The sequence below is a fragment of the Bos javanicus genome, chromosome 5 (assembly GCF_032452875.1).
Source record: "Bos javanicus breed banteng chromosome 5, ARS-OSU_banteng_1.0, whole genome shotgun sequence".
NCBI classification, from domain to species: domain Eukaryota; kingdom Metazoa; phylum Chordata; class Mammalia; order Artiodactyla; family Bovidae; genus Bos; species Bos javanicus.
In genome coordinates, this window is record NC_083872.1 from 97556156 (window position 1) to 97571983 (window position 15828).

Consider the following 15828-nt stretch of genomic DNA (forward strand, 5'->3'; position numbering starts at 1 on the left):
AAAAAAATTAGGAGGTTACAAACTGCTGAATTTAAATGTATCCCATTTCTCTCTGCACAATAGCTTTATCTCAGTGTCTCCATTCCTTCTACTTGCACTTCATACCAAGGCATCGACTGTGTAATATATCAAGTTGACAAATTGCTTGACATATCTGATCTAGGGTGGCTTCTACATCACTTTTCTCTTTTTCCTCCCAATAAATACTTTGGACACTGACATTTGCCACATTGGAAATGACAGGCACCTGAGGACAAACGCATCAAAGTGATTAGGATCAGAATGTCTGTTAAGGATTATTTTTTTTAATAGAGTAGAATGTAGTTTTATTGAATCCTTGAGATGCAGAACCAAAAGAAACTCCTTTCTTGTGAAAGAAAACAATCCAAACGATTGTAAACCCCGGAAACCAACAGAAGCACTTAAACCTTCAATATGAACGTGTTTATTTTTCCAACTCGGATATTGTTCTGAAGTACACTTGTAATCTAAATACCCCTTTCTCTCCTTCCCTTTACAACATACCATTTCAGTCTGTTTGTTTACAGAACGATGGCCTTAAGGAAAAAGCCTTATTCACATTCCCACAAAAGAAATAAATAAAATACTTGTCTCTAGGATCCATTTAACTAAACTTGACTTAAATCCTGGTAGAGGCTCCCATCTCTATAACAGACACAAAAGAGGATGAATGATCTTTCACTATCAAAACAAACTCCTAAATAGAGCTAAAGTTTATTAAATTATTCAAATACATTTACTATGCTCCTATAATGTGCAAAGTACTGTTCCAAAATAGACACCCTTCCTTAGATGTACAGTAGGCCACTAAAATAATAATTTCAGGAGCTTAAGACACTGGTACAGTCAAAATACCCTAATGATATGAAATGGTCTCTGTTGCTGCTGCTTCCAAAAGTGCCCGGTTTATTTCTAAGGAACAGCTCAGGCATTTGGAAGAATAATTCAAACTTAAGCTTTAATACAAGATGGAGTTAGGCAATGATTGTACCTTCAAACATAATATAACAGTATGAAGTACATTCTGGTGATCTAAAATGCTAGCATCTGTGCAAGGTAACCTAAGAAATTTGACACCATTTTTTTTTTAAGGTACCAATTTCAAAATAAATCAAAATACAAATCAATTGCCATTTTAGGAAAAATAAAAATATAGGCACGCCAACTCCTCTCCCAGCACTGAAATTACACTTCCTCAGACACACTGCCATCATTGGTAAGCATGGGGGATCAACTGGGTAAATTTAAACACATTAGATAATCACATAATTCAACCTAGCTTGGGTATATGTGTGATCCCAAAGACTTTTCAACATATTTTTCAGCAATACAGTGCTAGCAATAGAAATTGAAGAAACTGGAAGTATTTTCTTAGAGACAGCTTACAGATATCTTACAGGTTCCAAAGTGAAAATATAACACATCACCATCATAACACAAGCTACTTTGTCGCTCCTAAGACCCAACTTCGCAGGACATCAGGCTTCCTAGTGTTTCCTTCATATGCCTCTACTTGGGTTTTCTTTCCCCTGAACTAAATAGGGAGGGCCTTTCAGGTCAAGTGTTATCTGCTGGCCAGTTACCTTCAGGATAGATATGCTTGCATCATTTCTATATTGACAAGTCAAGCCTCCATTTATGAGGCTTAAATTCAGCTCCTGGTCTCTTTATTCAGAACTTCCCTTATTTACTTATAAAAAGAACAGCAACCAAAAAAAAAAAAATCCAAGAGAAAAAAAGAACTACCCTCATTTACTTAAAAGGATCATTCAAAACACTAGGGAAAAAATTTCCCTCTGAAGGAGACTTATTTAAGGAACACAATACTGTTTACAGCTCATGGCCCACCTTAGAAAGGCAAACTCAGCTAAGTCTCCTGAAAAGAATCTCAGTAGTCTCCCATTTGGAAACTTGCTATTCCTATTATTTTCTAATGTGGTTAAATAAAATTAAATGTTAATAATAAACAGTAATTAAATAATAAACTTAAAATAAATAATAATTAAAAAACATGGTCTGGAGGTTTTTAGAAAAGGTAATAAAGGTCAATTTTCATTAAATTCACATTCCTTTCTGTACCAATTTCTACAATGAGCAGGCAACACTGCCCTCTAACGGGCTGATTCTGTTACATCTCTTAGTTCAACTGGTGGGAAATTGCTCCAGGAAGCATTGACACAAGGCCCCCACGCACATTCTTTCTTTTACTTCTGGGACACAGTCTGTCCTTGACCGTCTGTGAATGACACTAAAGACGGAGCAGCCCCTAGAGAGGCGATAGACTTAGAGAACGCTCATCAGGGGATTACAAACTAACACCCATTGCAATGGTGTTCAAACTTCAGCAGGCATCAAATTACCCCCAAGGGCTTGTTTAAACACAGCTTGCTGAGCCCCACCTGTGTTGCTGACGCCTTAAGTCTAGAGCTGAGTCCAAGAATTGGCCTTTCTGAGAAGGCGGGGCCTGGTGGGCTGCCGTCTATGGGGTCGCACAGAGTCGGACACGACTGAAGCGACTTAGCGGCAGCAGCAACAAGTTTCCAGGTGATGCTACAAGCCCAGAGACCACTCTTTACCACCCAGACACTGTGCTTGGCTTTATCTTACTCAATACTTCCCAATAAGGTGGGGTTTTAGCATCCATTTTACAGACTAGGAAGCCAAGTCTCACACAGAATAAACCCAGGACTAACTCAAAAGCCATTGCTCCCTTCTCTACAGTATGAAGTCAATATACGAAGCTGTTAACCATTTCCCTTTCCTTCAATTTCTTCCGTAAGGGGGCGGGACTTAGGTGACGGTTTAGTGGATTTTCCCCTCTCAGAGCACCTTGGAGGTCTGGCTATGAAGTCACCTAGGAAGGTCCACTCCATCTCCAGGTTGGATCTGTGAGCAGGGCACGCTGAGAGAGGAGGGGGCGCATATCAGCGGGAGGTGCCTCCCTTGGGTCCTGAACCCTCCTACACAGTTCAGAGAGAGTCTGATTAGCTCTAGATTCTGGAGTTCTTCGTACTCAGAAACTCTGCCAGAGAGGTTTTAAAGCTAGTGTCTTCTCACGGGTGTTTCTGAGGACCTCAAAGCCTAATGGGGCTCGAAGAGGACCCAGAGGGTGGGGGTGTCTGCACCGTTCTCCAGCCTCGGCTCAAATCACCCGCCGAGTCAGGGACAGGCACGTGGCAACAACTTTAAATCAGGAGTGCCCAAGGAAGGGTGTGAAGACCGAACGGTTATGATAAAATATAAAATACTTTTCAGGTCATATATCCCACCAGGATCAGGCAGGTAGAAGTCCCTAGCACTCAGCCCCTGGCAGGATGTCAGCGATAGGTAAAGAAGAGTTGGGAGAACACACTCCCACCCCCCATCCTCGAATAGTTTCTCTCATCCTTCGCATTCAGCTCCTAGCCCAACTTCGTGTTTTCCTGAGGGAGATACAAATATGGAGCATCCCATGGGGATGATTTTCTGGCTTCGGTCATTAGATGGGAAAAGACGTTTTCAGAAAAACTGCCCCGTGGGCCGGTCAGCCGAGATCTTGAGGTCGTGGCCGCGGCTGCTCTTCGTGTAGAGCTGGACTCTGAACTCCAGCTGCTCGCTCAGCTCGTCCAGAGCCCGGGTGCAGGACTCCAGGCTCTCGGCCAGTTTCTGAATCTTGGCCTTTAGCACGGCCTGGCTAACCCTGGTGGCCCCCTCGGCCCGCCTGGGGACGAGGAAGCCGCGGGAGCCAAAGAAGACGATGAAGTATACCGAGTTGTACAGCGCGATGGAAGCGTTCCTCCCGCACTGCAGCAGCTGGCGGTCTCCGCCGCCCTGCCCGCGGCAGAAGAAGTCGAGGCAGCTCAGCATCTCGCGCATCTGGTCCTGGCAGGTGGCCGCGATCTCCTGCACGCGCCGCAGCTCCCGGGAGTTGCAGAAGATCAGGGAGAGGTCAGACGTGATGGTTACGGCCCCGCCGGCGGTGGCCACCCCCAGTCCCACGGCCGAGGCCAGCAGCGAGACCCCCAGGGTGACGGGGCTGAGCGAGAGTCCCACGATGGCGGCCACAGCGCCCGCCGCGCTCAGCGAGCTGCCGGCCACGTTGGCCGCCAGGGAGCGCCGGCGAAGGCGCTCTAGGCGCCGGGCCACCTCGCGCAGACGCAGTAGCTGGCCGTGCAGCCGGCCGCGGCGGTCCAGCAGCAGCCCCTGGAAGCGTCGCAGAGCATCCGCGCCCTGCAGCTCCCGGGCCGCCGGCCTCTCCATGTCCTGCGGGGATGAGACACGCGGTTAGCCCGAAGTCGAGCGCAACAGCTACGGCCACCCAAGGGGAAAAGGGTCATTTTCCAATGAGTCATATGTCAGGTTCTCAAAGACCCGTTCTGTCATCTGGGACGAGTCCTCCACTTCCCAGGACCTTAAATCCGAGTAAGCCAATAGGAACAATGCTCTCGTGCACTTTTCTCCCAGGGAATGCCAAGGATTGATTTTTTTTTTTTTTAAATCTGTTAAATAAGGGAGTGTTGGAGAAGAAACGGCAACCTACTCCAGTATTCTTGCCTAGAGAATCCTATGGACAGAGGAGCCTGGTGGGCTGCTGTCCATAGGGTCACATAGAGTTGGACACGACTGAAGCGACTTAGCATGCATGCATGCATGCATTGAAAAAGGAAATGGAAACCCACTCCAGTATTCTTGCCTGGAGAATCCCAGGGACAGAGGAGCCTAGTGGGCTGCCATCTATGGGGTCGCACAGAGTCCCACATGGCTGAAGCGACTTAGCAGCAGCAGCAGCAGCAGCTATTAATATTATAAGTCTACTGCAATTACTGAAGGGCTTCCCAGGTGACTAAGTGGTAAAGAATCAGCCTGCCAATGCAGAAGATGCAAGTTCGATCCCTGGGTGGGGAAGATCTCCTGGAGAAGGAAATGGCTACCCACTCCAGTATTCTTGCCTGCAGAATTCTATGGATGGAGGAGCCTGGCAGGCTACAATCCATGGGATCAGAAAGAGCCGCCCAGGATTGAACAGGCATGGAATACTGAGCCCTCATCTCTGAAAGATGACATGTGGCAAGCAGTAGGTTGTACCCCTTTACAAAACCCTTTCCTTACAAGAAGACTAAGATCTTAAGAGTTTTGCAATAGTTTTTTCCCCTCTCTGATGAGTGAAAAAGACAAATCACCAAAAACTCAAAAAGCATCTATCAAATGTAAGAAACTAATTTTTCTAAGTTAGATGCTCACCTGAAGCAACTCTTCTGTTTGTTATTTTTCCCAGCTCTTATCTTAGAATCACTATTTCTTTTAACTAGAGCTCATCAGGTCTTCAGAAATCTCACTCTTTGATACATGCTTAATTAGAAGTAAATTACACTAGCACCAGTATGTCCTTTTATGATGAAAGCTCCCTTTAAAAATGAGTAACAATTGAACAGAATTTTAAAAGGGGCCACAATTTTTGTTGAACAGCTCACTGAGGGCTACCCGTACCGAGCTGAACGGAAGCCAATTGAAGATGACTAACAGAGAAAACTGTACATCCTGAGTAAAAGTACATCCTTTCCAGTTGCCAAAGATTTCTCCCTTCATAGCCATTGTACTTTTCATTATTAGGAACTTCTCAAAAGTGACAAAGTGATAGAAATCCACCATTTCACTACTGTGAGATATCAGAACAGAAATGATTATTCTCATGTGGAAGGTGAGGAAATTGAAAGACAAGTTCTACCTGCAGCTGATACTTCACAGAGCCCAGTGTAGAATCTTGGTCTCTAGACGCCTAGATCTTAATTTTATTAGCATGCCTCCATAATTGTACCCACCACTGACAAACTGCCAGATAAAGACACCTCTGAGCAAAAACGAGGCAAAGTTACTCCAAATATATTACGGACCAAGGATACAACCCCAGTATTACCAGTCCAGTGGCTATTTTTTCAGATAGCATCCCTCTGGTCTCCCCACTTACCACTCACTTCTGGCTATCTCCAGGAAAGAAGAATCTGAGGCTGTTTCTGGATGAGCAAGCTTTATAGTTCCCGAGAGCCAATGACGGCCCTGGGAAAGCCTTGTCTTATTCTGAGAATTTGCCGTTTCCTGTCCTGGCCCCTGCTGCCTTCATCCAGAAGGATATGACATGGTGGAAAATGACCCGCCAGCCTCGCAGCACATCCCGTATTTAGGAAATGAACATTGTGTGTTCGCTTTCCCCCAAACGCAGGAAAAGAACCACAGGCTCTTCCCCAACTTGAAACAACTGCTGTCATTGTCCCGCGGGCATACTCTGCCTTCCCTTTCCTGAAAATAGCTAATGACGTTATCTGAGAGGACATAAAACGCACCCCAGGCTGACCAATTATAGTGTTTCTTGGGAGGCCACCAGTACACAACCACTTTTTAAAAAGAAAAAGGGAAGAGACTCTTATTATCTGATAGAGCCACTCACAGTCCACTCCCGTATTTTTTTAAAAAAGCATCGTGAGTCTGAGCCTTTGAAACACGTGATTCAGTAGGCGCGCAACCATCAGAATGCAAAGCCACGCCCACAGGAAGTGCTGCGTGCAGTTTTGAGCATCTCCAGCTGCAGAGAAGCTCTTGGAGGTCTCAGAAAGGGCACACCTCGGGCCAAATGCGTCAGAAAAATCAGTGGGGTCAGGCTGCACGAGGAGCTAATTATACACTTTCAATAGCAGCGGGGATTCTGTTTCCTGGGTTTTCATGGGAAGCAACCACTGTAGCCCAGCCAAGAGTTATATGAGTGCATTCTACCCCCACGGAGTGAAGCACCGGCTGAAGGGCAATATTCTGGATCATTCAGGAGAGGAAAACAAGGATAGCGTCTGTGGATGCTTTCTGGGACATTCAGATAGGTGTTGGCCATTCAGCCAGGAAGACTCCTGCCACAGGTTCCCAGATAGGAGTTATTGTCTGAATTCTCTGGTTTGTCTGGAAAGCCTTAGCAACCATATCTTTCTTGAACACAAGTCCCCCACCTTTATAAGTAGACATGGTATTGAGGAACACAACCCAGTTTTTTGCTACTCACAATCATGGGCCTTTGAACTTGCTTTTTCTGAATCTGACCCATGTCCAAAAATTCTGGTTACAGCTCCTCAAAGGATAAACATAACCCTCAGTCAGACACTTGCAGTGCCTGCCTGTGCTTTTGAGGTAAGAGGTGGGAAAATGTCTTCCACTGAACCCACAGACATAGTCATTTCCAAATGGAATGTAAAGCAGGGTGAATTGGGCAGGCGGTCAGGCAGTGGTAGAGTAGGCAGGGAGTGAGACAATGTACCCTGATTCTTCAATTCCCATTTGCTCCTCCAGCTTCTCTGGACATTTTCTTGTGTTTGGGGTTTTGTTGTTGTTTAGTCACTGAGTGGTATCTGTAGCGTGCCAGGCTCCTCTGTCCATGGGATTCTCAGGCAAGATTACTGGAGTGGGTTGCCATTTCCTTTCCCAGGGGATCTTCCTGACCCAGGGATCGAACCCTCGTCTCCTGCATTGGCAGGCAGATTCTTTACCACTGAGCCACCAGGGAAGCCGTGTTTGGGGTTTCAGTTCAGTTCAGTTGCTCCGTCATGTCTGACTCTTTTCGACCCCAAGAATCACAGCACGCCAGGCCTCCCTGTCCATCACCAACTCCTGGAGTTCGCTCAGACTCACGTCCATCGAGTCGGTGATGCCATCCAGCCATCTCATCCTCTGTCGTCCCCTTCTCCTCCTGCCCCCAATCCCTCCCAGCATCAGAGTCTTTTCCAATGAGTCAACTCTTCGAATGAGGTGGCCAAAGTACTGGAGTTTCAGCTTTAGCATCATTCCTTCCAAAGAAATCCCAGAACTGATCTCCTTCAGAATGGACTGGTTGGATCTCCTTGCAGTCCAAGGGACTCTCAAGAGTCTTCTCCAACACCACAGTTCAAAAGCATCAATTTGGGGTTTAGATGAACACAAATAATTATTTCATGAATGGGTGAATGTTGCTGGGATACAGAGAGGATCGTCATCTTCAGAGCATCAATAATCATAGTACAGAAGCAGCATGTAGAGGAGAAGGTCCAGGAGATGGGCAGCACTGACCTCAGCCAATATCCAAGAATTCGTTTTTCTCTATTACAAATCCGTTTTCTTTGGGTGTTTTCTTTTTTTTAATGGAACTAAAAGAATTCATTCATTTAACAGTTTGGGTTTGTTGTTGTTTTACCGCCTATAAAAATCCGGTACTTCACATCATTTTTTAAAATGGACACATGAACATAATACTTTTGGCTCAGTATTTATTTACTTTCATATATTTAAGCACAATAAGAAATTTGAGGAATAATTGAAGGTATTTTGATCAAAAGTATTATTGAGGCTGTTCCCCCAACATCTTGGGGACTGAACCCTCAAATTTATTTTTTAAACTGTTTTCTGGGCACCTGTAACCCATCACCCCAGACACGTTACATTGAAAATGGTGACTGACCTTCAGATTAAACGTGCAACCAGGGCTGTGAACCACTGCTGTAGAAGCTGTGAATTCTCTGACCACTGGTTACATCGCAGCAGAAACAGTACGGCTAGTAGATAGCAGTTTGTGAGTCAGGTGTTTACACAGTTAAGTTATTAACAACTCATGAGTCTGGGGCCCCCAGCTAAAATTACCACATTTTAAAAATAAAGTGATAACTATGTTCTGGGCCTCCCAGAGTTCTAGAAAGGTCTGGGCCACCTCTATTTTTTTAAGGGTCTCAGTGAATTTTTTTTTAAAGAAGAAATTTTATAAACGAGAAGGTCCTATTGTATAGCACAGAAAATTATATTCAGTATACTATGAGAAACCAAAACGAAACAGAATATTTTTTAAAAGAATGTATATATAGGGCTGGCCCAAAAAGTTCATTCGGGTTTTTCCATAATATCTTGTGGAAAAACTCAAACGAACTTTTTGGCCAACCCAGTATATGTATAACTGAATCACTTTGCTGTATAGCAGAAATTTTTTAAATTAATTTTTATTGGCGTCTAGTTGGTTTATAATGTGTTTGTTTCTGCTGTACAGGAAAGTAAATCAGTTATGCATAGACATGTATCCACTGTTTTTTAGATTCTTTCCATATAGAGCATTACAGAGTATTGAGTAGAGTTTCCTGTGCTATAGAGTAGGTCCTTATTAGTTATCTATTTTATATATATTAGTGTGTATGTTAGTCCCAGTCTCCCAATTCATCCCCTCTTCTTTCCCCTCTTGGTAACCATAAGTTTGTTTTCTACATCTGTGACTCTATTTCTGTTTTTGTAAATAAGTTCATTTGTACCCTTTTTTTAGATTCCACATACAAACAGTATCTATATTTCTCTATCTTACTTCACTCAGTATGACAGTCCATCCATGTGGCTGCAGCAGAAATGAACATAACACTGTAAAGCAGCTATACTTCAATCAAAATAAAATCAATAAAAAGAAATTTTAAAATGAGATATGAAAATGTGTGGTTTCTTTCTTTTAATTGCCATATGACAGATCTTACAATATCACTATTTCTCTATTCATAAGATAATCACTGATTTATAAAATAGTACATTACATTGGCAGTGTGACACAAATTTAGGGAGCTCACACTTGGTGCTCTGTGACAACCTAGAGGGGTGGGATGGGGTGGAAAGTTCAAGAGGGAGGGGACATGTGTATACCTATGGTTGATTCATGCTGATGTATGGCAGAAACAAACACAATATTGCAAGCAATTATGCTCCAATTAAAAATAAATAAAATTTTTAAAAATGTAATATTTATTTATTTGGCTGTGCTGAGTCTTAGTTGCAACACAAGGGATCTTCAGTCTTCACTGTGGCATCAGGACCTAGTTACCGGACCAGGGATCTAATCCAGGCCCCCTGCACTGGGAACATGGAGTCTTACCCCTGGGCCACCAGAGAAGTGCCCAGTGATGGTTTTTCTTTTAGCCTTTCTTGGTGTATCAGTGACTGTGCATTGAACCCTTTTCGGAGACAATATCAAAAGTATAAAATAGAGACAATTTGTGAATGTGAGATTTAGGCCAAAGGTTTTTCAGACTTTCCTTTGTACTAGGTCCTAATGTGTTCAGTTCAGTTCAGTTCAGTCACTCAGTCATGTCTGACTCCTTGCAACCCCGTGAATCGCAGCACGCCAGGCCTCCCTGTCCATCACCAACTCCCGGAGTTCACTCAAACTCACGACCATCGAGTCAGTGATGCCATCCAGCCATCTCATCCTCTGTGTTCTCCTCCTGCCCCCAATCCCTCCCAACATCAGGGTCTTTTCCAATGAGTCAACTCTTCGCATGAGGTGGCCAAAGTACTGGAGTTTCAGCTTTAGCATCATTCCTTCCAATGAACACCCAGGGCTGATCTCCTTCAGAATGGACTGGTTGGATCTCCTTGTAGTCCAAGGTACAGTTATCCAAATAAACAAAAGTAAGTTAAAATAATACCACCACTGCCTGAGGATCTTTGCCCACTTTTTTTTTCTTTCTTTCTTTCTTTTGGTAAATTGCATGAGCATGTTAAGTGCTATAGCACATAATTAGACTCAAATCACTTGCTGAATGTGAACTATTTTGTTCTCTTAAAGAAGTGTCATTATTTTTATAATAATTTGACGAGAATTATGGTCCAGTGGTTAAGAATCTGCCTTGCAATGCAGGGGACACAAGTTCAATCCCTGGTCGAGGAACTAAGATTCCATGTGCCTCAGAGCAACTAAGCCATGACACAATTAGAGAATCTGTGCGAGCAACGAAAGATACTGAAAGATCCTGCTGGACATAATGAAGATCCTGAGTGCAGCAATTAAGACCTACACAGCCAAAAAAATTTTTTAACGTTTTTTAATTAATAAAATAGATATCTATGTTGCATGAGATCTAAACTATTAATGCCAGAAACTTATGGAGTTGCACAGGAAAGAAAGTATTGAGCTCCAGCCATTTTCAATTTCTCCAGATTAGCCTCTGATCATTAATGTATACACACATCCTTAACCATTCGTGTTTAAACACTGGCCTGTGTTCTTCTCTCTACTTAGCATTCCTGCAGATACACACTTCTCCATGTTGACACAGTCCTCACCTCTGTCATTTTTAATAGCTCTGTTATAATCCCATTGTTTGCTTAGTCATTTCCCTATTAGACACTTGGATTGCCTCCAGTTTTTTTCACTAGTTTAACTAGAGTTACCGGGAACATCTGTGTAAATTTTCCCCCTTGGGATCATTTCTTTGGGGAGTATTCACAAACAGGAAAATACCAAGTAAAAGAGAATGAACATTTTCATGGTTTTTGTTGCATGTTGTTGTATTGCTTTCCAAAAAATCAGTTTATTGATATAATGCAATAAGCTTTGTAAGAATTCCAGCTGCAGGCTATAAGACTACTCAAAGACTACTTAATTTGTTTGGTTTATTTCAGCTCCACAAACATGTATCAAATACCTGGGTGTGTCAGACACCACGCTAGATTCTGAGAATAAAAAGCTGAGTAAGATACCATGTCTGCCATCCAGAATGAAGACAATCCACTGGAGAGAAAAATACAGAAGAGATCATTTCAATTCTATGTGGAAAGTGCCAGAGGTGTCTGCACCAAAGAAGCAGAGTCCTATGAAGCACTAGTTAGGACTTTCTAGAAGCACTGCTATTGAGCTGAAACTTGAGAGTGGAACAGAAGTGGTTATTTGCATAGAAGTTAGGAGGGAGAGGAGAGCAAGCTAAGGGAACAGAATGGACAAAGGTGTGGTACGACATTTAGGATGCTTTAGGCAGTTTTCTCGGAGAAGGCAATGGCACCCCACTCCAGTACTCTTGCCTGGAAAATCCCATGGACGGAGAAGCCTGGTAGGCTGCAGTCCATGGGGTCGCTAGGAGTCGGACACGACTGAGCAACTTCACTTTCTCTTTTCACTTTCATGCATTGGAGAAGGAAATGGCAACCCACTCCAGTGTTCTTGCCTGGAGAATCCCAGGGACCGGGGAGCCTGGTGGGCTGCCGTCTATGGGGTCGCACAGAGTCGGACACGACTGAAGTGACTTAGCATAGCATAGCATAGGCACTTTTCTATGGCTGAGCATAAAGTGGATGCTGCGGGTGTCCAGGAATGAGGCTGAAGGGATACACAGGAGGCAAGTCACCTGAAATTTATTTATTTTGGGGGGAATCAAACCATTTTATTGAGGGGTTTCAGGGGAGGGTTGAAAGGCTGGGAAGACAATGAGATCTGACATCTGTCTGCTGGCCAGGACCTCCCCAGCTTCACAGCCGCTGAAAGTGGAATTTGTTACAGTGCATGGTGGGAGTTGGGGCTTCCCTGGTGACTCAGATGGTAAAGAATCTGCCTGCGATGCAAGAGACCCAGGGTTCAATCCCTGGGTTGGGAAGATCCCCTGGGAGAAGGGAATGGCAACCCACTCCAGTATTCTTGCCTGGAGAATTCCATGGACAGAGGGGCCTGACAAGCAATGCAGTTCATGGGGTTGCAAAGAGTTGGACACAACTGAGCGACTAACACTTTCACTTTTAAGATGAGAGTTAAGCTCATTTTTTTCCAGATTAATCCCTTTTAAAATAGTAATATGTTTTTCTTTTTTTAATTAAAAAAATTTTTAATTAATTAATTTATTTTACTTTACAATATTGTATTGGTTTTGCCATACATTGACTTGAATCCACCATGTACATGTGTTCCCCATCCTGAACCCCTCTCCCACCTCCATCCCCATCCCATCCCTCTGGGTCACCCCAGTGCACCAGCCCCGAGCACCCTGTATCATGCATCGAACCTGGACTGGCAATTCGTTTCATATATGATAATTTACATGTTTCAATGCCATTCTCCCATCCTGCCCTTGCCCTCTCCCACAGAGTCTAAAAGACTGTTCAATACATCTGTGTCTCTTTTGCTGTCTCACATACAGGGTTATCGTTACCATCTTTCTAAATTCCATATATATGCGTTAGTATACTGTATTGGTGTTTTTCTTTCTGGCTTACTTCACTCTGTATAATAGGCTCCAGCTTCATCCACCTCATTAGAACTGATTCAAATGTATTCTTTTTAATGGCTAAGTAATATTCCATATTATACAGGAACACACAGGAATACATTCCTGTGTATATGTACCACAGCTTTCTTATACATTCATCTGCTGATGGACATCTAGGTTGCTTCCAAGTCCTGGCTACTATAAACAGTGCTGCGATGAACATCGGGGTACACATGTCTCTTTCATTTCTGGTTTCCTTGGTGTGTATGCCCAGCAGTGGGATTGTTGGGTCATATGGAAGTTCTATTTCCAGTTTTTTAAGGAAATCCCCACACTGTTCTCGGAGAAGGCAATGGCAACCCACTCCAGTGTTCTTGTCTGGAGAATCCCAGGGATGGTGGAGCCTGGTGGGCTGCCATCTATGGGGTCGCACAGAGTCGGACACAATTGAAGCGACTTAGCAGCAGCAGCAGCAGCCACACTGTTCTCCATAGTGGCTGTATTAGTTTGCATTCCCACCAACAGTGTAAGAGGGTTCCCTTTTCTCCACACCCTCTTCAGCATTTATTGCTTGTAGACTTTTGGATAGCAGCCATTCTTATTGGCGTGAAATGGTACCTCATTGTGGTTTTGATTTGCATTTCTCTGATAATGAGTGATGTTGAGCATCTTTTCATGTGTTTGTTAGCCAGTAATATGCTTTTCTATAGATGAGTTATTGCTCTTTGTCTTTTTCTTTCCTTGATCTGTTACTGTTGTTTACATCTACTTCTAGAAACTCTATTCTATTTTACTTATCAATTTACCTTTTTAAATTCAAGATAATATAATTTTGAAAATCATTGCCTCATAGTAACATTTTTATTTTTAAAGGAAGAATCTATCATAATCACATTTTCCTGGAAAATTTTACTTGCTTGTTCTTCTGGACAAATCTGACAATGGGAGCTCTTTGACTGCTGTAACCTTGCTAATATGATCAACTGAAGCTGATTTAAGTTTGTTCCACTTCCTCCTTCACAGGTGTGCACACTTGCACAGAACACCTGGGATCATGTGGGTGAAACATACATTACATCATTCACATAGAAGCATTGGCCCCACAGGCTCTATTATAGTATAACTTCTTTACCACATGCCTTTTCCTCTGGTGCCACAAAGACTACAGCTGAGTCTACATCCCTTTGGTAACCTAAAGCTTCTCTTATCTCCCGGGACACGGGCAAACTATTACCTTGGTCTCTTCCTTTCCCAGACTTAGTCATTTTCTCCCAAGTTCTCAGGCATTCATAACAATCATTGCAACCTGGATCCTAACCCCTGCTTGTTCTATATGTAGAGAGGCATCAGAAATCTTCAGGGCTCCCTCAAATCTCAGATATTTGAATAGTTTCATTTTTAGCATGTGTCTTACAGGCGAGAGAATGTTAGATATTGGTCTTCCTTTTTAACTTTGTTTAAAGCCTATGTTTAATAAGAAGAATTCAGTCATTTCACATCAGACATTACAGTGAAGCAAGAGTGTATGCTGCTATACTCTGAAAGTTGATTGTTTTTGTTCTAGTTATTTGCTTTTTAAAAAATAAATGGTTACTATTGAGGGTTTTCAACTTTATTTGCTTTTGAATTAGATGAGAAAATAACTTTTTTGTAGTCTTCTTTTCCCCCTAAATTTAGCACTTTAAAAATTATTTCTGGGACTTCCCTGGTGGTCTAGTGGCTAAGACTCCGTGCTCCCAATGCAGGAGGCCCAGGTTCTATCCCTGGTCAGGGAACTAGATCCCATATGCTGCAACAAAAGATCCTGTGTGCTCCAAACAAGACTTGGTGCAGCCAAATAAATAAACAAAATATTATTATAATATTAAAAAAGGATTTCTGCCTTTACTTTCTTTTTTAAGTTAAAATTTTTATTCTGAGAAAAATATACATTCATATGTAAGGAAGAACACAGAGAAATTCACTATCCTTCACAGTTTCCCTTAATGGTAAAACTTTGCAAAACTATAATAGAATATCACCAGAATCGATGTCAGTACAACCCACCCATTTTTTTTTTTTGAAATTTGAACAAAATCTGTATTTTAGTCAGTAGTACTGTATTACATGTTAATTTCCTGTGTTTGTTTTTACAACAGAGTATTTCTTTATATTCTCAGAATTAGATTAGAAGTTTTTCAAGTCTCATTCAGGTTTTTCTATGCTAAAAAAAAAAATTTAAACCACCTTTGAAAAATAGGGAAAACAGATTCTATAAGGTAGACCTCTGTGTATACAGTGATAACGTGGGGCTTGAATCCTGAGTCTACATCTCCTGTGTGGTGTTAGGCAAATCACTGAACCTCTCTGAGACCTTACAAAGTTTTCTTGATTAAATTAGAAAATGAACATTGAATCCTTTTGAGATCTAGGAATTTGGGTACAAACCTGAGTTATTGGTACCTTTTTCCAAACCAGTGACTACTTGTGATTTCTGATGACTTTTAAATAGTTCAACTGTTTATACTTTATTATTTTGATAGTATATTATTTATCAGCTGATTTTTTTAATTAGCATATTATCATAGACTTTCTAAGGCTCTCTCATAAATATTTGTATTTTTCAGCTATGGGGCCATTCAAAAGTGATTTTTAACTTATCAACTTATAATGTTCTTGCCCTTTTTGCAACTGTCTTAGATAGCTTGAGTATTCTTGTCTAGCAAATCCTATGGACAGAGGAGCCTGGTGGGTCCATGGGGAACCTAGTCCATGGAGTCACACAGAGTGTGACACATCTGACGTGACTTAGCACACACACTCGCAGAGCAGAGAAAGTTTGTTT

At 42.6% G+C, this 15828-nt stretch overlaps 1 protein-coding gene across 1 annotated transcript; it reads right to left on the reverse strand.

The window, feature by feature from the left end:
• Positions 1–429: 429 nt before the first annotated feature.
• Positions 430–6441, reverse strand: APOLD1 (apolipoprotein L domain containing 1). Its single transcript, XM_061417801.1, has 2 exons — positions 5966–6441; positions 430–4263 (listed from the first exon to the last, which is right to left on the reverse strand). Exon 2 carries the CDS (start codon positions 4258–4260, stop codon positions 3520–3522), a length of 741 nt encoding a protein of 246 aa, XP_061273785.1. The 5' UTR covers positions 4261–4263; positions 5966–6441; the 3' UTR covers positions 430–3519.
• Between the last annotated feature and the right edge of the window lie 9387 nt (positions 6442–15828).